We start from the raw sequence: 21,262 nt of genomic DNA on the forward strand, positions 1-21,262 counted from the left end.
TCTGTTTGACAGAGATTTGTTGGTGTTTTGTTTCCCTCTTGCGCCTCCCGGTCAGCATAAAGTGTATAATCAAAAGTAACCCCGGTTCTCTGCTCGACTCCATGCAGAGTACCTTGGGTTGGATGAAAACTTTCCCCACAAAAAGCCGGCGAAACCGTTATTGTGAAATAAGCACAATTTTGCTGTGTCTAGGCTTGCTTAGCAGCTTTATGAAACGTTAGATGCATTTCCTGTTTGGAACGCTGGCATTGGTGTATGGAAGAAAATAAACAAACGTGGCCGAAGCGAATTGCAATCTAGTTGGTAACATTTGAACGAACGGCAACAGTACGGTTTCGTTGCTGGTAGAAGTGCAACATAGAGCGAAGGCTGACGAAAATACTGGCGTGACATTAAAGTGGAAAACTCGAGGAATTATTGTATGTGCAAGTCTTCAGGTCCGTAAGATCGACCGATCCAAAGCTGCAAGGAAACATCCACATCACGTCGATAGTCAAAGCACCATCAGGGTTCAGCAAAGTGGATACTAAAAGCAACCTGGGACTTTCCCAGGATTTTGAGAGGATGGTCGGACTGACGGGCGGATCGCATCTCTATGCGGCCGGTATACCAGCGGCCGCACAGGAAAGTACGTACAACATTTTGGAACTCACATTTTGCACATTTTGGAACTCTCTGTTGTATCCTTTTCTAATTGGTTTCTGCTTTCCCTTTCCGGTAGTTGTCCGCGACATGGCGGCCATGCCAACGGCGGCTCCGACCAGTGCGGACGCGTGCCTCAGTATCGTCCATTCACTAATGTGCCACCGACAGGGAGGTGAGAGCGAAGGTTTTTCCAAGCGTGCCATCGAGTCGTTGGTCAAGAAATTGAAGGAAAAACGGGACGAATTGGATTCGCTGATTACGGCCATCACCACGAACGGGGCACATCCGAGCAAATGTGTCACGATACAACGTACGCTTGATGGGCGATTGCAGGTTAGTTTCTTTAGAAAGGTTTACCTGGACAAGATTTTAGGAAACTACTCACAAACAGGAATAACAGACTTATGAACGTTTTTGTCGTGAGCCTTTCAATGTTTCCCATATCCGTATAAATCTTATTCCATGTATTACAATGATTCATTCTTCATTTCAGGTCGCTGGACGTAAAGGATTTCCACATGTGATCTATGCGCGCATCTGGCGTTGGCCCGATCTGCACAAAAATGAACTAAAGCATGTAAAATTTTGTCAGTTTGCGTTCGATCTTAAATGTGATTCGGTCTGCGTTAATCCTTACCATTACGAACGCGTTGTTTCACCCGGAATTGGTAAGTTGGTGGATTTAGATAAATACGTTACCCGCGGTTGATTACTTGCTTATCGATACCTATGGATGCTCTTGGTATTATAGATCTGTCGGGTCTCACGCTACAGTCTGGCCCCAGTCGCTTAATAAAGGATGAATATACACCGGGTTCGGTCGTTGGGGGAGGAATGGATATAGATGGCAATGAAATCGGCACCATACAGCATCATCCCTCAATGGTTGCCGGTGGTGCGTATAGCACCATGTCAATGCACCCACAAGTGTCCGGTAAGAATGGATATTGTTTTGAGCGTATTTTTGTTTTCATTATTAATTTTTTATCGTTTTTTTATTTTATGTTCTTGGTTTCTTCTTGGCTTGGTTTATGAATTGTTTGCGTTAATTGCGGATTGGTTGTTTCAATAGACCCGTCTCAAATGAGCGGTATGTATGGATCTAGTAGCGGCCCACGGCCGATCCCGAAACTGGAATCCGTCGAACAATCTCGAAATAGTGGCCCGAGCAGTTGGATGAGCGGTGCTGGTAGCGTCAGTGGTCCATCGTCTGCCACGGCGGCCATGTTATCAGCGGCCTCCTCATCCGGAAGCCAGCAGCACACTCGCTTATCTTCATCCTTACCCCTTTGTGAGCATTTTGTTTATTGTTTTATTATAGCTGCAACAAAATAATTACAATTAATTGTCAGGATTGCTAATTGTCTCTTTTTTTGCTATGTTACTATTTCTAGCATCCGTTATCGGTGGTCCTGCCGGGTTGACGAACAATGGTTTACGAGCACCGCAAAGCTCACAGCAACAACCACCACCAACCCAACAACAACAGCAGCCTTCATCACAATCCAGCTCACAATTAACAAACGGCGGTAACAGCGGTTTGCTGGGAAGCTCTACCCAGTCAAGCTCCAGTGCTGGTGGCAGCAGTGCAGGGTTGATCGGTGGTGAAGCCTCTCAATATTATACGAACGCTACCAGCGCCGACCCGTCGATGGGAAACGATCCGCAAAGTGGAATGGGACCATCCAATATGTCCGGTTCCCTTTCTGCAACCTCGCCCGTCTCCCCTCATCTGCAGCAAAATGGTTACGTGTCGGCCAGCAATGGCCAGACGGCACAGGCTGGTCCTTCCGGCGCTCAGCCGTCACAAAATCAAACGGGGGCGCAACAATACCAACAACAACAGCAGCAACAGCAACAATCGCAACAGCAGCAAGGTGGTTCGGCAACCTGGTCCGGTTCGAATACTCTAAATTACACACAATCGATACAACCCCCGGCACATGCAGGGAGTTCGCATCAGCAACAAGCATCACAGCAACAGTCTCAGTACTGGCCGCATAATTCTAGTGGTTCTACCGGAGCGGTTACTGCCACTGGTTCAGGTGTAGGTACGGCTTCCGGTGGACAGCTGGCTGAATTGCCCGGTCAGCAACGTTTATTGTCGCGGCAACCTGCACCGGAGTACTGGTGTTCGGTGGCTTATTTCGAGCTGGACACGCAGGTCGGTGAAATGTTCAAGGTACCTTCAAACCGGCCAAACGTCACAATCGATGGATACGTTGACCCTTCCGGTGGTAATCGGTTCTGTCTCGGAGCGCTTAGCAACGTGCATCGAACGGAGCAGAGCGAAAAGGCTAGGTACATTTAGAAGCGATGGTATTTGATTTGCATACAGTATTTAATCAATTGTTTGTGTCTCCGTTTCAGACTACATATTGGCAAAGGTGTACAACTGGATTTACGTGGTGAAGGAGACGTCTGGTTGCGATGTCTCAGTGATCATTCAGTATTTGTACAGAGCTACTACCTCGATCGGGAAGCAGGTCGGACGCCGGGCGATGCTGTACACAAAATTTATCCCGCAGCATGTATAAAGGTTTGCAAAATTGTTCTAATAACTTACAATGCTACATCATAACCAGTAATGTTCTGATTTCGGAATTCAGCGATATTTTAACCCCTTTACTTATGCTTTGTCAGGTATTCGATCTGCGACAGTGTCATTTGCAGATGCAATCCCTCGCCAACTGTGCCCAGAAAGCGGCTCAGATGCAAGCCGCTGTTGTAGCGGGTGTGTCTGCCGTAGGAGCTCCTAGAAGTATGTATTTGGTAAACTTTGTGTTGCGATAGCAGCATTCTAATCATTTGTTTGATTCTTGCATTGCAGGCCTCTCCGCTGTTGCTGGAATTGGTGTAGATGATTTACGACGACTCTGCATCCTGCGACTGTCATTTGTGAAAGGTTGGGGTCCCGACTACCCAAGACAATCGATCAAGGAAACACCATGCTGGGTGGAGGTGCATCTCCACCGAGCGCTGCAACTGCTGGACGAAGTGCTCCACCAGATGCCGATTGATGGACCCCGTGCCATTGAGTAAAGATAAGCTAACAGTAGCTCAGAACCTACATGACTTCTACTACAGCTATCTCGGCAACGATTATTGAGTTTTTTGTGCAGGTGAGGTAAGATTATAAGTAGCGTTTAAAGGCACCACGTCTTTAGGTTTAACCGAATATATACGATCAACAATCGTAGAATGAACTTTCGTGGGAAAAAGTGTGTAAATATAGATTTGGACCGCAAATGGCCCAAACTGGGTGAATGGGTGATGCCGATAATGAGTGGGTTTCGTAGTGTGTACAAGTGTGATTCTAATATGACAAAGATTTAGTTTTATAAGAAAGCATACGCAATCGCAAAAGGCAAAGGCGCACTGGCGTGTGCACTCGTAGAGAGAGTGCCACGACCAGGTGATAGAATAGTGGTACTACAAATACTAGGGCATGAAAGTGATGCAACGTTATTCAAACCTTCTCATGTATACTAATGTTGGGCAAAGATAAAACAAATGTGCTGAAAAGATATATTGCGAAACAAACACGAACGTAGCATAACGCATAACGCTGCTCAGCAACAGGCAGGTTTTAGATGCATGAACAGATTGAAGAATGTAGTGTGTGCAGATATACTTGTTCTGAGAGCAACTTCTGCTATTGAACGCATACTCTGCAGTGAAAGTAAGATTCTAACGACTTAGAAGCTGGATGCACGTACACAATGACGATACATTAATGAATATGTTTAAATACCAGAACACTGCCTCATTCCACGTTGTGGGAAATGGCACGAAGAAAAGGGATGCAAAAATTGGCATTACACAGAAAATTAATCAAGTATCGTGTTCAAATTCAACGATAATTAACATCCCGCGCAACAAGAAAAATCAACAGGACAAACAAACAAACAACCAACCTACAAAAATGGTCTACCTCTAATTGAAAAAAAGTATGTTAATACAAACGTTGTGCTCCTCCTGCCGGTGGGCAATAATATCCAGAGACATTGAAATGATTGCTACACGTTCCAATTAAATATTGCCGAGTCATTCTTACGTGTCTAACAAGACGGTTAGAACATTTGTTAGAAGTAACAGTTTTCTTGCCCTATAAACCGTTATAAACAGCATGAGTGGATTGGATTGTTTGCGGAAAAAATCTTTTGGCAGTAGAATTGTGGTGGTAAGCGGTTTGGTATTACTTTAAATGACATTGAGTAGAATTTTTCATTTCTGCTGTGTGTAAAGCCTTACGTGAGATCGTTGTAGGGATTGTTACAGGCAGAGCCTATGGTTGATGGTTGATGGTTGTCAATATGAAAACGGAAGCAAAAAAACTTGGTGCAAAAGCATAAAACATAAAAACTTTTTTTCTTCTGAAATTACATTCAATGTTTATCGGTTGAAGCAAAATATGTACCGAATGCAGTGCGTTTAATCCGCGAGAGTGCCCCATAATTTGAACGTGTTTCTATGGCAAAGAAACAGCTATGGCAGCTTTCGATATGCAGCTTAAAATGTTCTTTGCCTTTGTGCCATTTTGTGTTTTGTTTCGTTGAAGTTGTGAATTAGTGAAACTGGTTCTATACTTGTATGTCTTTTTTTAATGCAATTTCTCACAGGTGATCGCATTCATTAGAATCGATAGGTCTACTTAAATCACAGGCAATAAATATTGATTTATTTTCATTCGTAAACACACCATGTTCACAGCAATGATACGTTTTCGCCCGATGATGTTTCTTGAGACATTTGATATAGCGTGTGTGAATAAATCACAAATTCTTTGACCACTAAATACGACCTAATACGGCATAAACATTGAAATGAGTGAACAAAAAATCGTTTCGAATGTGTTTGAAAGTTATAAGTGCAATGAATCCAACTTAAGAAAAGAGTAAAATAGTTATAAAAAAAAACAAACATTGATAGAAATGAATATATTGTAGTACAGATGACACAAAAAAGATAACAAGATAAATCACATGGCGACGCACACAAACACTAAGAAGAAATGTACGACATTATTTAAAAAATCTGACAAAACAAATGAGCATCGATTGGTGTGAAACATACGAAACCTATGTTCTATATGGCTAAAAATGATCTTCGAAAGACAAGCAACAGACCACAGTGGAGAATTTCCTTCCTCCATAATATTAGCTCCTTGTGCCTTTTATCCATTGCTCCTTTCTTACGCAAACAATATACAGATATGTGAACTGTACGTATGTTTTTCGTTCAATTTTGGAGTACTTCGTAAAATCCTTTGAGGAAAGGAAGGCCATTTTGTTGTTTTTAGTGATTGATTTTGCAAATATTAAAAAAAGAACAGCACTTGTATGCTTGTTGTGATAAACTTTCGATATACATGCTTCAAAATGTAGATAGTTGCTTTTGATTGGGTTCAAAGTGAATTAGAACTTTAAAAAACTTCAAATCTTGATATTTGATCAGGTTTTCTCAATGTTTCTTATTTAGACCATTTCAATTGTTGCAAAACAAATGATTTTGTACAATTTTGAACCTGTTAAGGATTTAAACAATTTTCCAGTTTCGTTTGTCAAGGGCATTTGCTTGGAATTAAGCATGTAGGGGCATGTTTTACAGGAAAAAAAAGCAACAGTGGTTTTGTTTTGTTGTCGGAACAATAGGTTGCACGTTTGAAAAGCCAATATGTAAAGAAGACATAAAAATCAAAATTGAAAGCATGAACTACAACTAGCATGAGAAGCCTCCGAATGGGCGCTTGTGGCAACGTGACCTGGCAGAAATGATGAAAAAAAGAAACAAGTAATAACAGAAAGTAATAAAAAGTTTGCAAACTAACGAGAAAAGCAGAATAAGAAACGAAATATATACATTATAGATTTATCCCTATTACGAAATGTAAATGAGTTGCATCATTTTATGAATAAAAAGATCCACTATTTTTAAGTAAATACACAATGTTTGTACTTTTACGAATCCGAGAGAGAGAGCGAGACAGTAAAACACATTTTCTGTACCTTGCCAATGCAAGTATCAATTAGTTGGATATGCGAGTACGTTGTCGTATAATGCAATTTTCTGTTGAAATGAAAATTATTTTATTTGATATCATCCATCACTTATCCCATCCACTTAATATGTATTTACAGATGAAGAGCAACGAACACGCACGAATGTGAACTTCGTTCGAAGAATGTTGTGACCGAAAAGCTAGAGCGCTACAAATCGATGCGATGTGTTCTGAGCAGAAGCTCTGTCCCATTGCATGCTGGAATCGAACAATAATACGCGTGTCCTTACGATTAAGTTGCACAGATTCTAATGCTAATGCGTAACCAGTTGTACATTATGTTTGTACGCACTAGCGAAATACCATACCATCCACTGAACTGCTATAATATACGAGACTAGATTCTCTACGTGATAGTTTGTACAGAGCCCCTGAACTCTGATTTCCGCAAAGTGGTTTAGTGGTGGCGACATTATGCCGTCTGTGTTGTTGTCTATGTGTTGAACAAAACACCTGGAACTCTGAAACCAAGATCAGCTTTGCGATGCGATCATTCCTTAAAGAAACCCGTGCTCGTTGAGGAACTCGTCACTTATTTCCTGCTCGTTGATGTTTATCAGGTTGCCGAAATCACTCTCGTCGAAGGTCCCCATGTCGGGAAGGTAGTAGGGAATGGTTTCGACAACCACGTTTGGACCAGCCTGAACCTGCTGGACGTTACTGAAGAATGGCACAATGATGTCGTCGTTCGCAGGTTGCGGAATTTCGTTATCGGAGAAGATCTGTGTGAGTAAGGAGAAACACTTTAAGTTTCATATTTTGATGATTGTTGCAACCAAAACATTAAGTTAAGAACGCCTCGTATCTCACCTCGTCCACATTGAGATTGTTGAAGATGCTGGCACCCCCGTTGATGATGGAATCGAAGTTGATCGTGCAGCTTTCTACCATCGCATTAGCTCGCATCAGTTGTTCCTCGTTTACTGGTAGTTCCGCAACCGGTTGCAAGATAGACAGCTCTGTTGGTCCAGCATTCTCACCGGTGGCAACGATCGGTACCGGTTGCAGCACCGTTTCCATTGCAGACTTGCTGTAGTTGTCAATAATATCGATCATTACGTTCTGTACCTGCAGTGGCGTTGCTACGGCTTCTGGCTGAGAACAATTGTTATTATTGCTGTCTAGCGTGATCTGCTGCTCCCGGTGTGGTGCTTGCGAGTCAACAACGGTGGATACACTATCGATCGCTGCCGGTGATGTTGTTGCGATCGTTTCTAGCGCTGCCTCACAGGATGATGCTGTCGGATACTTGGGAAGATTATTGTTAACAGTTTGTTCGTTGTTGTTGTTGTTGATAGTGCCAGCATGATCAACAGTGCCATTCGTGGTTTGCTTCAATTCGAAACGAGCCGATGTCGATCGCCGATTGCATTGTGAGCCATTGTTGTTTGATTTGTTTCGCTGCCTTACGCGTACCCGCCGACGTTCACTCTTTGACACATCCATAGATAGTTCCCAGTAGCCTCCCTTTCCCTTCTCATCTTTGGCCCGTTGTACTTTGGTAAAGAAAAAACTCAACGACAGGTTGTGTCTGATGGAGTTCTGAAGAAAAATTCCAATGTAAGAATAAAATATGCTTTCATACTGTTTCACTTTGCCTATGTGTTGCCACCGCGATACCTACATTCCAGTTTTTGTGCACTTTGTAGTAGGAAAACTTTTCCTGTATCCATTTGCATATCTGCTTGAGCGTCATGCGGCCCTCCTCCAACATGGCCATGGCGATGATTTGTGCATAGTTGAAGGGTGGTTTTTCCAGCGAGCTCGACAGTGACGTGTACTGTTCTTTGCGCTTGTCGTATGTTTCCCGGCTCCTGCCCAACGGAAGCGGTGTATTAGTAACAGAAGAGTGTCAGCGCGACCTGCAAATCGCGTCGGCCTTCCCTTGCGGTACCTACCTTCGTACTTGTGCGATAAATTTATTGAACCGTGCCGTTGGCAAATCCGTAAGCGGAGCGTCCGACGGCGTCAGGTTGGTGATGTTCTTCAACTCCGTCAACCAGGACAGATTGGTTAGTTCCGGTTCGGAATCGTCGTCCTCTTCTTCCCGGGGCTCTCCAGGACCAGTTCCCGTTTCCATCTCTTCGTACTCGAGCTCATCTGTCTCGATCGCTTCGGTGAGATCTGCTGCGCTAAGCTCCCCCAATGCTTCACAAGCAACGGGTTCGGATGGTTCCACACTGCTGAAGCTGTGATCCAGTTCGGAGTTAGCAGGAGTATCCAGCGGAGCATTGGAGATAGGAGAACCGATTGTCAGCTGTGGAACTCCATTGGTGTAGGTATGGTTCGCGGGACTGGGCGAAGATGCCACGTCCGCATCGATCGATACACTGCTGTTCAGGTCGTCCACCGACTGTTCCGACGTAGCTGAACCGGCTGTAGAAGTTGCCGGTGTCAGTGGGAGCGCTACATTGTGAGCGTTTAGTATGTAATCATAAGCTGTAAGTGAAGAAAAGCGTTTGGAGAGGATATTCTTCTCGGGCTATGAAGTAAGTCTGGTGTCGAGAGAGCGTTATAAGTTTATTATGCATTTCGATAAAGGTTTCGAAGTGCTTGTTGTCACTAGCTTGAAACGAATTTAATATGACGCCGTATAAATCGAGTACTTACAGCTCATGTCATTGTTGTAAATGATAATGGTGCCAGGAATTTTCAGCAAATTGTTCAAAAGGTCGTCTTCCTCCAGTTGCGTCATTGTGTGATTGCGTATCGGTAAGCCGTACCTGGCTTCCGGTCGGAATTGCGTTTGCTCAAATCAATCTCGTCGACCCCTGCCGAAATGGTCGCGGAATGGTGCGGGGGTTCGTCGAAAGACACACCAATATACTGCCACCTCACAGCTTTATCCAAGGGACAGCAGAAATTGCGCACTGCGTACACGGTCCACCGGCGGCCATTAATCCGTCATTGAAATAACCGGGAGAAAATGTCATCATTTTCCTTCGTGCTGCTTTTCGAATGGTAGAGTTGCGTTTATGTGTGTCGCCCGATTTTGCACCACTATTGCGTTCGCAAATGATCAAAATGATCGTTTTGTAAGCTTCTCACCTTCACAGTTCACGTTAGTGCCAACGCATCACAGGCCGTTATTAATTATTCACGCATGTGAGCAAAAAGGAAAACTTTCTCCTGGTGTAACTTTCCTACCGATTTTTCCATCCATCATCCATCAAACGCACATTTCTTTTCTTTATCTCGATTTAAAAGCTTTAAAATTTCCAGTTTTATTAGCCTTTTTGCTGAATTCACGGTTCACTCTCCATCGGGCAGTGTGTAGGGCCGTTCACGGTTCAAGGATCGATGACGAATTTTCAACGGAAAACACGCGCACTGAGCCGTTCAGGTCTAATGTCGCGTAACGATTCGATCACTGAAACAGCATGCATCGATTAGTTAGAGATTCGAACCAGCAACGAACATATCACTACCACAAGTTTGCACTATTTTAAAGATGTTCCTGTAGCGTACTATTGTGTTGACTGGCTAGCTTTAATTAAACCTTTTCTCCAGTGGAAAAAAAAACCCCCTTGGGGGGGGAAGGAAACCGGGGGGGGGGGGGGGGGGGGGGGTGGATTTTCCGTGCTTTCTTTTTCTTTTTGAATAGTGCGCGCGCCTTTAACCGTGCACAGCCACGTTAACCGTTGCTGCTGTCGCCTTCGTACAGTGACCGACTGGACAAAGGCTTCCCTGCTCTGGGTCCAAGCGCTGGTACGCGGTCACAGAGCAGTGGTCAGTCGGTGCACAGCCACTGTTCGTCCTGTTCTAGCTCGCGATAGGGTGGGTTATGCTCATTGCCTCTCGCCGCTGTGATGTCCGTTTGCCCGAGACGCAGTACATGTACTGCCCTACTGAGCGGTACACTGACTGACACCTCCACTCTTTGACCTCATGCGCTCGCACGGGACTTTATCCAGCGCGAGAACAGGGTCCAGGACACGTATACATGTATGTGTGTGTGTGTGTGTGTGCTCGGAAAAATGAACACGTCCCCAGGTTCGATCGTACCGTTTCGGCAGATGTCCTTTTTCGTTTTGCGATGTTGCTCACGCTGGAGGTCCTGCTCTATTCCGGTTCCGACGTGTCGCCCGTGTGGATACCGCCGGGGTGGACATAATGTTTGTTCCCTATCGGTCTTTTTCCTTCGCTGGTTGGTTGCATCATGTGCTGGTCCTTTAAACGGTGCTTGGACATGCGTTCGTGCATATGTTACAATTGTTTAACGGTTGAGAAACGCTCACTTAGCCTAGCAATAGGAATTCTGGAGGCACATTGAGAGGGGATGGCGATGTACGCTGCCCCGCCGTCCTCCAGCACACCAGGACGCTGCCAAGTTTCAGTTATCCTTTTGCTTTCTATTTCCTTTATTTCTGTTCTCCGTTTTCGCTGGGCCATCGGTACCCATTCCCGTGTCGTTCCATTGACTGACTTCGTACGTACGGGCAAACGGTAATGAATAAAGAATGAACAAGGACTTCGGGTCTTCTGGTTTGAAGAACAGAGAACGAACACACTTTGCGCAGGTTGAAACGGGAAGGGCGAACACATTCGGTACGGAACAGTGCTGAAGGGGTCCAAAACGGAAAGAATTTGCCCCCTTACCCCGTCCCAGGGCGGTACATTTGTGCGTGCCATTATGCCTTCTGTTCGGATATATAAGCTAGCATCCGGTCTGATGTTGAAGTTCGACGTGAAAACAGGACATTATGACGTCATTATGTAGTTCATGGTAGGGCTATGCTCCAACCGCAGACCCTAGTCGGTCATTCCACCCACCGACCAATTCCACAGCAGCAAGACGAGAAAGAATGGAAACAAAAAGAAATCTTCACACATACCGGCTTTTACTGTCGGGGACTTACTGTCCTGGTAAAGGACGCAGAAATAAGAGCAAACTTTGACCTCAGCACGTGTGCGGATGCTATGAGGTGGAGGTCCTGGTAAGCGACATGTAGTTTTTTTTTTGCTATATTATTCCTTTTTTTCCTATTAGATTAGGTTGAATGGTTCACAGACTTGCTAAACCTACCTTGCTAGCCTTTACGGAAGCTAGCGGCCGCTGGGTTCAGTTAAACATTGTAACCATTCTTCCTGGACGAAGCCATGTGTTCAGCGTATTTTTTCTACTCTGTGCTGGGTCCGCGCGACGCACCTTATGCGTGACAGGTGCAGTGAAGCGTATCCAGCAGTACAGTAAGGAGCACCTACGAAACACGCGCAGGTAAAATAGTTTATTCCCTTCTTTAAATTCGATCGATGGACAGACGATGGCTAAACATCGAAAGGGCGCATCATTTATGCTTGTATAGCATAGCTTGAATTCAATTTTCAAATACTAATAGTGAATGTTTGGCTAGTTGTGTTTTGTGGAGTTTCATTTGAAGAATAACAAAATTGATTTCGTTCTTATCATAAGTCTTCTTCGGCAACAAACAACCTCAAGAGGCCTAGAGAGGCCTGCCATTTCTGGCTTTCTGTGGCTTTATTTATCCGCAGCTGGATAGTCAAGTCCTGCGCAAGGGGGATTGGTCCGAATGGGATTTTGGTCTGGGCCGTTCGTGTGAAGACAGGCGCCGCTACCATCTTGCCACTGGGTCACTTTGTCATCATATGGTAAGGAAGGAAAGGAATTCTAAAAAACTTTATCATTACATGGAGAGGCACGATGAGGCTTCAAAATGCAGACCAAGACCCCGTACGCTGGACTGACTATCCAGCTAAGTGTAAGCAAAGTCAAAGATTTCCCAACACTAAAGGCCTAAACCTCTTGAGGTTTTTATGTTGATAAAGAAGAGGAATAATTGTTTAATGAGCAATTTTCCTTAAGGCTTAATTGTGGATCTCATCTCATCCTATATCATCTTGGCTATCTGAACGACCCCAAAAAATAGAGAGGAATATGTCATATTATCACAAAAGAGCCACAACAACATGATTGATAGAGCCGTTCGTTTTATGTCGTAATGGACAGTACTTATGGATGCTTACAAGAACTTTAATTATTACTGTTGTATGAACTTATGTGAGAGTTATATAGAACCTTTCTGGTCTATCTTCAACCATCCATGTTCTTATCATTTATTTTCAGTTATTCTTTTTCATGTATTAATTTAGATAACACATTGAAGTTGCTTCCTTCAACTAAAACTGTTTTTTTTACACCATTTGCGTGAATCGTAGCATCATTTGCATCAGCCATCAGCGACAATAATTGACACCACCAATAAATGTCTGCATCTATGGCACTTCACACGTAGTTTGCCACGATTGTACCACGCGTTCACCTTCCAGCCCTGTAACCGTCTGCGCACGGAAGAGGGCTGTACACACAGTTTGTACTGGGGTGGCTAAATCGTTTTATGCTCCCTGTGTGGTAGTTGAAATTTTTCGTGTGCGCTTGTGTCTATCTCCACTCGTACAAACCCGAACCTTGAAAAGGGAGCAAGGACTTCCTGGACCGTTTGCAAGGTGCAGGTGTTGCATGGGAAATTGTTCGTCCTGCACGCGATCGGTCTTATCTAATGTAAGCTACCCTACGCAATCCGATCAGTAAGTTGTTCGGTTGAGCACTACTGGGGTGCGTGTGGGTGATGGGGTCGAACCACGCCAGTCATCGCGCGTCCGTAGAACACTTTCCACCGGTTATTTTGGGGGAAAATTGTTTGCATTCATTTCAACCCCTAATAGGGGAGGGAAATATTACACACTCCCTCCCCCGAAAGCACTTTATGCTAAGGGTCTGTTGTAGGGTGGTTATTGCAACAGCAGCCGAAGGGGTCTTTCATCCTACCCAGTGATCCACCGCGCCGTGCTGGTTCATCGCCCGCTTCGTGGTAGATAATCTGTGCCACAGTAGCTCTAGCAGAAAACACACCAACCCCAAACCGAGCCCGATGGCTAGTAGAAAGAACGCTCCGAGCAGGTGCGATGGTTGCAGCGGAATAGGGCCCGGATTGTCGAAATGACGCGAGGTAGAGATGGCGTGCTGGACCTTATTATCGGCGAACTTTGTCACCACCTTTCGGGACCGAAAACGGGTGAAGATGAATTAGTTTGTAACGCTTGGTAAGGATGAGAATTTGCCTTAAGGAAGGGAGCAAAGAAATGATTCGCAAGATGATAAAATTTTTCTTTAGCACAGAAATTGACCACTGTGAGGAATGTCGTCCATGTTCCAAATTGCTGTACGCCAATAATACCTCACGAGGGGGTTGAACAAAGATTGCTCTACATACATGCGCATTAGCGACTTGACGAAAGTTACAGTATCTGTCCCTGTTTGGCCCGGCGGCAATTAAATCGTACCACACTGACCACCCAGTAACACCTCCTTGTCCAGGTTGGGTGGCTGTGGGTTGTACATAAGACCACCTCTATCTGCCTCTTACCTTCAACTCCCAGTAGCGCTGAATTCCGCTCTGGAAAATGACCAGCGTTAGCTCGTCGAGTTCGTTCATGAGTGGCCAGGTTTTGGTGGCCATAGCCACACAGTTCTCCCAGTAAATGTCCTCGAGCATGATTTCGTAGCTGTTGGACACGTCGTCCGTAATGTAGTCGCCAATGGCATAGTGTCCATACGGTAACCGTTCGATGCTGTACGCCAGGTTCCGATGTTTTGCCTTCTCGTGCAACACATCTTTCGGGCTGGTGACGAAATTATTCAACAACTTCACAATCGTCGGCTAAAAGAAATCCGAACGAAAATGTGGAAGAACAAAGCGTGTCACCTGTGTAACTCTTACGAACGGAACGGATGCGAAACGTTACGGACCTGCGTTGCGAGTTGAATGGAGAAGATCCAGGCGTCGTGTGTCGAACCCCAGCGTAGATTACGATCGGCGAGATCCTGCACGGTGTCGATCGATTTTTCGTAGCGTGGCACCGTCATTACACTGGCCAGTCCGCCGCTGTACGCGTTCCCTATCATCAAGCCCACGATAAGCAGCGATCCGATCAAAATCATCTGTGAGCTGTAAGGATTTCGGATGGTACGCAGCAGGACGGCCTGGAGTATGAAGATAGATATAACTCCCATCATGGATTCACACACATCCACGCGGTTCGACTGTGGAGAAGTAGAAAACAAGTGGCGCAGTGTTTGTGCGGGTCAGTACGTCTTCTTAAAAGCCCCCAAATCACCGGTGCCGCATTAATGTTACCTCACTGGCTTTAAACTTTTGCGTTACAAAGCTGATCAGAACTTCAAAAACGGTGGATACAAGAATGGTTGTGAGCACTGCTAGCCACAGATACGTCGAGAACGGCAGTATACCAACCATCCAAGAGGACAGCGGCAATGGTTTCGGCACGATGCAGGTGACACCGGTGCGTGAGATTGGTTTCGAAAGTGAAAGAAACAAAAACTCGTGGTACCACGAATAGAGCGCTCCGACTCCGATATCAGCGCGTCGTTCCACCACCGCTCCAATGATTCCATCGCCCGTCCTGTTATCAAAGATCTGTCCCCATTCGCCTGCTTCGTCCAGCGAAATCTCAAGACTACAGTTCAGTTTGGCACAGAACTCAATGAACAGCCGGGACTCTGTGCCATCGATCGCCAGTGAGCGATCGTGTTGGTAGAATGCGTTAGCATCATCCGAATTCTCCACAGCGTTCCACAGCGTGTACGGTTCGTAGTTGAAGATTGCGAGTCGTACGTAACGGCCCCGTAGATCAGTGCGCCTGTTGGGGAATAGATTCGCGCTTAACGGTGCTGGTGTGGATGTGCTGTAGCTATCCAAAACCATCCAATCGTCCGTTTCGAACGCTTTCGTCAACAGATCCACACGGTTGTGATCGGGCCGAGGGCGTACCAGCAACAAATCCATCACGTCACGCACTGCACTGTGCTCCAAGAAGGTACGTCCAATGGCCGCAGCTTCATCTTGTATGAAAATGATTCGCTTCTGGAAGTATCGTACCGTTGCACGATCGTGGACGTAGTGGAACCGATCCAAAAATGCCATGGCAGTCGACTGTGCCAGAATGAAGGTCTGTTGGAGGATGAAAGGGCGATGCGTGATAGCCTCGAATTAATGTAATTATTAGTGGGTTGTTGGTGGGTGTTTTCGCACGAGATCCGATCGCGAACTTTATCTCGGCAACACAACGCTATGAATCATGCTTAGAATACATGTGACAATTTTTTTTATAAATACATGTGATCGACTGAGTAGAAGAGTTAAGGTTAGAACTTGAAATGGAGCACCAAAGTTCCGTGACGAGTACCGACGCACACTACCTGACATCCATTTTCAATTGCATCCAAAAGCACGTTTGATTCATTAGAGGACAACTGCACTATCATCACAGGATGAGGAAATTGATCAGTAGCAGCCGTCCAATGTCCAACACTGTTTGTGCCTACCACGATACAGGTACAGAAAAAGGTGACCAAATATTGGTGAACTATAAATAATAACGAACGGATTAATCCAATAGTTTTGCCTATTGCGCTGCTAATCAACTTACATATCGACAATAAAAGTTGGTTTAACTCGAAGCGAAAAATTTCCCGCTGCGTAAACTCCAAAAGCTCACCGCTGATGTTCATGTTTCTACCGTGTTCTGAGGGCCCTACGATCTTCTCACCGGACATTTATGGGCGTTCGTATATTTGTACCATCGATTGGAACAGAAAGTACAATATTGACGCATAAGCATGCAAATAAGCACAACAACAATTTGAAATTGTGTAGATTTTGGTAAACAATTCATTAGAATTGAACTGGATTGAATGTGAAATGAAATCGATTGGCTAATTGGTTAAATTCATTTCGTTCGCCATAACTTCATAGCAAACCATTTAACCTGATCGACTCTAAACTGTTTGCTCATTATAAATTGCTCTATTACGGCTTGATTATTTGTCGAAGCGTATACAAGGATCATTTAGTACTGCTTGGAGCAAAATGCTGTTTTCTCAATAACTTGACCGACTGTTTGTAATTTGGAGCTCAATCAATTATTACGTAACGCAAAAATTGACATTTCTTTACCCCCTCCATCCCTATAGTAACAAAACGTAACACTGTAAGCAACCCCCACTGTTAATTACGTGGCATAGCGTGATCCTCCTTGTCGTCTCTTATAAAAAAATATATGATTTTCATTTTCTTCTTAACGCGTTCGACGCCGTGTTCTTAACCTAGGCCAGGTTCTTGATGAGGAAATCATCTTCTGCTAGACACTGTCCATGTCCGCAATCAGCACAGATCCGAAAAGAAATAACAATTCAGTATAGTACATATTACCCACGCAAATCGATTTCATCCATTAAAAACAAGACTTCGTGCGTGAACGGATTTGTTTATCAACGCTATCAGCCATTCGTTTGAGTTATTTCTTTACTGTTCATGGCAATGTCCATTTAGTTTAAGTAGCTCGTTACCATTGCGTCGGTACCATCAGTCTACAGATGAATAGATGAAATCACTTGACCCTTATTACTTATTTTTCTGTATCTGATAAATTGTGTATCACATTTTGACCAACCTTTTTCCGATAAAACACCGATTTAAAAGTTATGAAGAAAAAAAACGATAGTAAAACTACATTTCTCGTTAAAGTAGTTTTAGTTTCTCCTTTTCTGTAATTCACCACGAGCTGGAAAATTAGAAATATCGAGTGTTTATAAAATATTGCTTTTTGTTTGGTAAAACACGGTCAAAGTGGCTTGATATTGGGGAACTCGGCACCGTTTAAATTGACTATTTCTAGCTGGTCACTTCAAATACGATCATAAAAGAACCGATCATGATGTCGCAAATCCTAGTTATCGAAAATTGATCATTGTTCCGAGCACTTAATGATATTGAATGACTCTTTTAAGTGTATCAAAAGGCAATATGTTTATAATTTTCCACGTGTGAGGATTCTGAGACTTTTTTAGAGCTCCTTTGTGACATGAGGGAATGGTTGTAAACTCGATCCATCGCTACACACTATAATTATAATGCTATAACACACACACTATAAATATAGTACTATAGAGCTATAACAAATTGTAACGATGATACTAATCTCTTCCTCCTTATCAGCGTTACGTAATAAATGGATGTTCCCTTCTATGGATGTGTGACGTAGTCTTGCACATGACTCAGAGAAATATCGCACAATTCAGACGGAAATCGTCCCATAATGTAAACCTCATCGACATGTGCGGCATCTGCATGCAAAACAACTGTTGGTAGTGTTTTATCGTCTACGATCTTCACAAAAACAATCCGACAAACATGTGTGACCAGATGGTAGTAGTACTCGCAGCCACCATCTAACGTGACTTAAGTCGATGGAAGTCAACGTCACTAGGTGTTTTGATAATTCGGCCGGAAGTTGGATTTAGGGGGCAGTGGTTTGAGGTCGACCAATGTGCCGTATAATGTCTATAATTAGTAGGGTTGAGGATCGTCGGTACTAAACAAAACAGATGTACATGCAACTGTCGCTATCTGTTAGCATGGACGATCGTCACGATCCTCGAACATATATAAATATTTACATGTTAGTGGTGGATGGTGTGTAGTTTGAATTTATATTCATTACGATGAAGTTCTGCATTGCTCTAGTGGCCTTTTGCTTCGCCTTGATAGGCACGGTGATGGTCAGTGTGAAGGTAACGGCTTGTTCATGAAAGCTTCACAAAGCTTCGAACGTTCCCGGTCTCATGTTTTTCGCTCCCTTGTGCGTATATAGGCGGACCACGATATGGACGTTGAGCAGGCGAAGGACATGCTTCGTGAGTTGGCGGCTGAGTGTAAAACCAAAGAAGGTGCAACGGACGACGATGTGGATGCGTTTGTGAACGACAAGATACCCGATTCGCGTACCCAGAAATGTTTGGCCGGTTGTATGCAGGAGCAGTTTGGTATCTCGAACGGAAAAACGTTCCAGGAGGATGGATTCATCGAAATCGCAAAGATGCTCATGAAGGGGGATGAGAAAAAGATCGAGCTTTCGCGAGAAATCGCTTCCGACTGCAAGGGTGTAACGAACGATGATCGGTGCGAACTAGCGATGGACATTCTCAATTGTTTGAAGGATTCGGCCGAAAAGCATGGCATAGAGCTTAAGCACTAAAAAATTGGTTTCCCATCAAATCACACCAAACAGTAACGAACAACGATGAACAACAACGACGATAACTGTAGCTTAGGAGCCCACACTTACGAACGAAAGAAACTGCATGAGATCGTTGTCTTTTCAGAGTTCCTGGAGTAAACGATAAATTATCCGTACAAATACAAATCACTCTATGATGTTGTTTTATTTCGCTCCATTTCCATACGGCCACTGGATATCTGGTTTTAGTCAAATTTATAGTTCTTCATCACCTCATTAAATATAGGCTTACAATCGATCTTTGCGTTTAACCGAGCGCACAGTAGGAACACCCCAGAAAGCTTTCTGTGCAGCGAATAGATTTCTTCCGGTGGTGGACATAACCGATGGGCGATCATTACCGGCACTAGTGACGCAATCTTCTTTGTGGTACTTTGTCGCCCAAATTCAAACTCACCCGGTACGCTAAACACTTCGCCTAGTATGAGCACTGCGTCGATGTGTGCATTTTCCATTGCAGGCGTTTCATAGCCAGTAAGGAAACCCATCTTGCGAGATAGCTCCAGTATCTGTTGGCGATCGTTTTTCGTGGCCGCAATAATAACCTACAATGAGACAGAGATGCATCATAACTGGTATGGGGCGGTATCTAAAAATCTTTTGTATTGATCTTACTCTTAAGTAATCGTCCATGAATGCTTTCTGGTAGAAGCGAGTCGCACCGAAGTCTATCAGCATAACCTGTTTCGTCGATGCGTCGTAAAGGAAATTGGACCAATTTGGATCCGTCTGCATGCATCGGAAAGTGAACAATTCGTTCAGACAGAGCTTCATCACGCAATAAGCGATGTGATCCCGATGTTCTTGACTAAAAACCAAAACATTACTCGTATAGGATTTGATTTAACCCCTCCAATCATTCACTTTACCTCATGTCAAAGCATCGATCCATCGGTACACCCGGGACAAGCTCAGTCGTCAGCACATTCTTCGAGGTGAGTTCCTTCACCACGCGTGGTACGCGGTATTCGGGCATGTGTCGTATCATCTCGGCGAATCGTTCCGTGTATTCGGCCTCGCGTGTATAATCCACCTCCCAGGCCAATTCACGCTTGGCCACCGCTACCACATTATCGATAAAAACACCGGCCGGAAACACGTCCCATACCTTCAGCATTGACACCAAGTTATCGATATCACTTTCAATACTTTTGGCAACGCCCGGATACTGAATCTTGATCGCTACTTCCATCCCATCGTCCTTCAGAACGCCACGATGTACCTGACCGATTGAGGCAGCGGCAAACGGTTTTTGATCGAAGCTTTGCAACTTCGAACGCCAGTCCGGCCCAAGCTCGCTCACGAGCTGTTTTTCCACCTGCCAGTCTGGCATATAATCGGCCGCCTGCCGAACGCGTTCGAACGCTTTCACCAACTGCGGTGAAACGATGTTGGAATCTTGAATGCTAAGAATTTGTCCCAGTTTTAGGGCAGCACCTCGGACCTTGCAGAGTGTGTCCACGATTCGTTCGGCATTGGTAGGGCTGAAGAGAGCTTGCTTCACGTCTAGCGTTCCTCCGATGCCGAGAGCACCTTTGGCGAGTTCATTAACCGTGCCCAACCCAAGACCGGCGAAAAGTCCACCAAATGATGCGAGTCGTGCCACACGAGAAGACGGCACTTTGCGCTGCTTTGCGACGGTGCTTAGCTGAGGTAGTTCGATTGGTTGTACTGGAGTAGTCGGTGGTGCCACTGGTTGTCCTAGTACAGAAGGGTTCTTATCATACGAGGAAACAAAATGCATCATCTTTTCTATCTGCTGCTCATCGTGTGTAAAAGCTTTCGTTGCACGAGCCGGCTCTGGAGGTAGATTGGTGCATGATGTTGTTGAAGGCTGCGGTGCAGTTGGTATCTCCGGTTCAACGACTGGTTCAGCGGGTTTTGCTCTGGCCGTCTTACTATTGTCCAAACTTAACTTTATTTCACGATTTTTGTTATGTTCCGATAGAATCGTTTCCAGTTCTTTTAACGTTATCTTGGAAATGTCCAGGCTGGCTATGTCACCCGGTTGTTCCGCAGCTGTAGCCGACCCAGTGCCAGGTGCATAAACACGTTGACTCAAAAAGGCATCGGGTGATAGTGGCCCAACTTTCGGTATAGCAGCCGCGGTCAGTTGCCGTAAGCCTTCCGCAACGACTGCTGTTCGTTCGATGGTTTCACGCAGCACTCCGCCAGCCTTCTCCAACTCCTTTGTTGGATTATTGAGCACTTGCTTTACTGATTGTTCTCCGGTAGCGAGTTGCTGCTCGAGGGCTTCACGTACGCTCGAATTGGCCCAAAGATGTTTAGCGTACTCGGATTGCGATTTGCCCACTGCATCGGCCACGATTTTGAGGCCTCGCAAAATACCTACGGCGTCTTGTGCGCGGGACATTGTAGCAGAGCACAAGCTAGATTTGAAGGGAAAACTTTTTGCCTAACGTAAATGAAACGACGCTT

The 21,262-nt window shown here is 44.8% G+C and overlaps 5 protein-coding genes across 5 annotated transcripts; 2 read left to right on the top strand and 3 right to left on the bottom strand.

Moving 5' to 3' along the window:
- Positions 1–564: 564 nt before the first annotated feature.
- Positions 565–3,687, top strand: LOC128710304 (mothers against decapentaplegic homolog 4). The gene is made up of 9 exons (XM_053805355.1): positions 565–628; positions 722–978; positions 1,139–1,313; positions 1,397–1,579; positions 1,718–1,936; positions 2,040–2,946; positions 3,016–3,184; positions 3,289–3,406; positions 3,476–3,687. The coding sequence occupies exons 1-9, from the start codon at positions 565–567 to the stop codon at positions 3,685–3,687; spliced, it is 2,304 nt and encodes a 767-aa protein (XP_053661330.1).
- A 3,516-nt stretch (positions 3,688–7,203) lies between these two features.
- Positions 7,204–9,401, bottom strand: LOC128707941 (forkhead box protein O1). The gene is made up of 5 exons (XM_053802898.1): positions 9,317–9,401; positions 8,605–9,145; positions 8,331–8,520; positions 7,517–8,248; positions 7,204–7,428 (listed from the first exon to the last, which is right to left on the bottom strand). The coding sequence occupies exons 1-5, from the start codon at positions 9,399–9,401 to the stop codon at positions 7,204–7,206; spliced, it is 1,773 nt and encodes a 590-aa protein (XP_053658873.1).
- Positions 9,402–13,484: 4,083 nt separating this feature from the next.
- On the bottom strand, positions 13,485–16,010 carry LOC128718009 (probable glutamate receptor). The gene is made up of 5 exons (XM_053811683.1): positions 15,945–16,010; positions 14,863–15,696; positions 14,475–14,768; positions 14,092–14,385; positions 13,485–13,721 (listed from the first exon to the last, which is right to left on the bottom strand). The coding sequence occupies exons 1-5, from the start codon at positions 16,008–16,010 to the stop codon at positions 13,485–13,487; spliced, it is 1,725 nt and encodes a 574-aa protein (XP_053667658.1).
- Positions 16,011–18,248: 2,238 nt separating this feature from the next.
- Positions 18,249–18,781, top strand: LOC128708908 (general odorant-binding protein 19d-like). Its single transcript, XM_053803887.1, has 2 exons — positions 18,249–18,317; positions 18,398–18,781. The coding sequence occupies exons 1-2, from the start codon at positions 18,249–18,251 to the stop codon at positions 18,779–18,781; spliced, it is 453 nt and encodes a 150-aa protein (XP_053659862.1).
- Positions 18,782–19,008: 227 nt separating this feature from the next.
- On the bottom strand, positions 19,009–21,197 carry LOC128708275 (atypical kinase COQ8B, mitochondrial). The gene is made up of 3 exons (XM_053803236.1): positions 19,693–21,197; positions 19,439–19,631; positions 19,009–19,368 (listed from the first exon to the last, which is right to left on the bottom strand). The coding sequence occupies exons 1-3, from the start codon at positions 21,195–21,197 to the stop codon at positions 19,009–19,011; spliced, it is 2,058 nt and encodes a 685-aa protein (XP_053659211.1).
- Between the last annotated feature and the right edge of the window lie 65 nt (positions 21,198–21,262).

Source organism: Anopheles marshallii, chromosome 2 (genome assembly GCF_943734725.1).
Source record: "Anopheles marshallii chromosome 2, idAnoMarsDA_429_01, whole genome shotgun sequence".
NCBI classification, from domain to species: Eukaryota; Metazoa; Arthropoda; class Insecta; order Diptera; family Culicidae; genus Anopheles; species Anopheles marshallii.

Excerpts from the sequence above, each read along its gene's own strand:
- LOC128710304 (XM_053805355.1), top strand. The coding sequence starts at position 565 with ATGGTCGGACTGACGGGCGGATCGCATCTCTATGCGGCCGGTATACCA. Across the intron at positions 979-1,138 it reads CGCTTGATGGGCGATTGCAG|GTCGCTGGACGTAAAGGATT; the intron begins GTTAGTTTCTTT and ends TCTTCATTTCAG. Across the intron at positions 3,407-3,475 it reads TGCCGTAGGAGCTCCTAGAA|GCCTCTCCGCTGTTGCTGGA; the intron begins GTATGTATTTGG and ends CTTGCATTGCAG.
- LOC128708275 (XM_053803236.1), bottom strand. The coding sequence starts at position 21,197 with ATGTCCCGCGCACAAGACGCCGTAGGTATTTTGCGAGGCCTCAAAATC. Across the intron at positions 19,632-19,692 it reads GATCGATGCTTTGACATGAG|TCAAGAACATCGGGATCACA; the intron begins GTAAAGTGAATG and ends TTTGGTTTTTAG. Across the intron at positions 19,369-19,438 it reads TCATGGACGATTACTTAAGA|GTTATTATTGCGGCCACGAA; the intron begins GTAAGATCAATA and ends GTCTCATTGTAG.
- LOC128718009 (XM_053811683.1), bottom strand. The coding sequence starts at position 16,010 with ATGATAGTGCAGTTGTCCTCTAATGAATCAAACGTGCTTTTGGATGCA. Across the intron at positions 15,697-15,944 it reads CAATTGAAAATGGATGTCAG|ACCTTCATTCTGGCACAGTC; the intron begins GTAGTGTGCGTC and ends ATCCTCCAACAG. Across the intron at positions 14,386-14,474 it reads CCATTCAACTCGCAACGCAG|CCGACGATTGTGAAGTTGTT; the intron begins GTCCGTAACGTT and ends GATTTCTTTTAG.
- LOC128708908 (XM_053803887.1), top strand. The coding sequence starts at position 18,249 with ATGAAGTTCTGCATTGCTCTAGTGGCCTTTTGCTTCGCCTTGATAGGC. Across the intron at positions 18,318-18,397 it reads CGGTGATGGTCAGTGTGAAG|GCGGACCACGATATGGACGT; the intron begins GTAACGGCTTGT and ends GTGCGTATATAG.
- LOC128707941 (XM_053802898.1), bottom strand. The coding sequence starts at position 9,401 with ATGACGCAACTGGAGGAAGACGACCTTTTGAACAATTTGCTGAAAATT. Across the intron at positions 8,521-8,604 it reads TTTATCGCACAAGTACGAAG|GAGCCGGGAAACATACGACA; the intron begins GTAGGTACCGCA and ends TCCGTTGGGCAG. Across the intron at positions 8,249-8,330 it reads AAGTGCACAAAAACTGGAAT|AACTCCATCAGACACAACCT; the intron begins GTAGGTATCGCG and ends ATTTTTCTTCAG.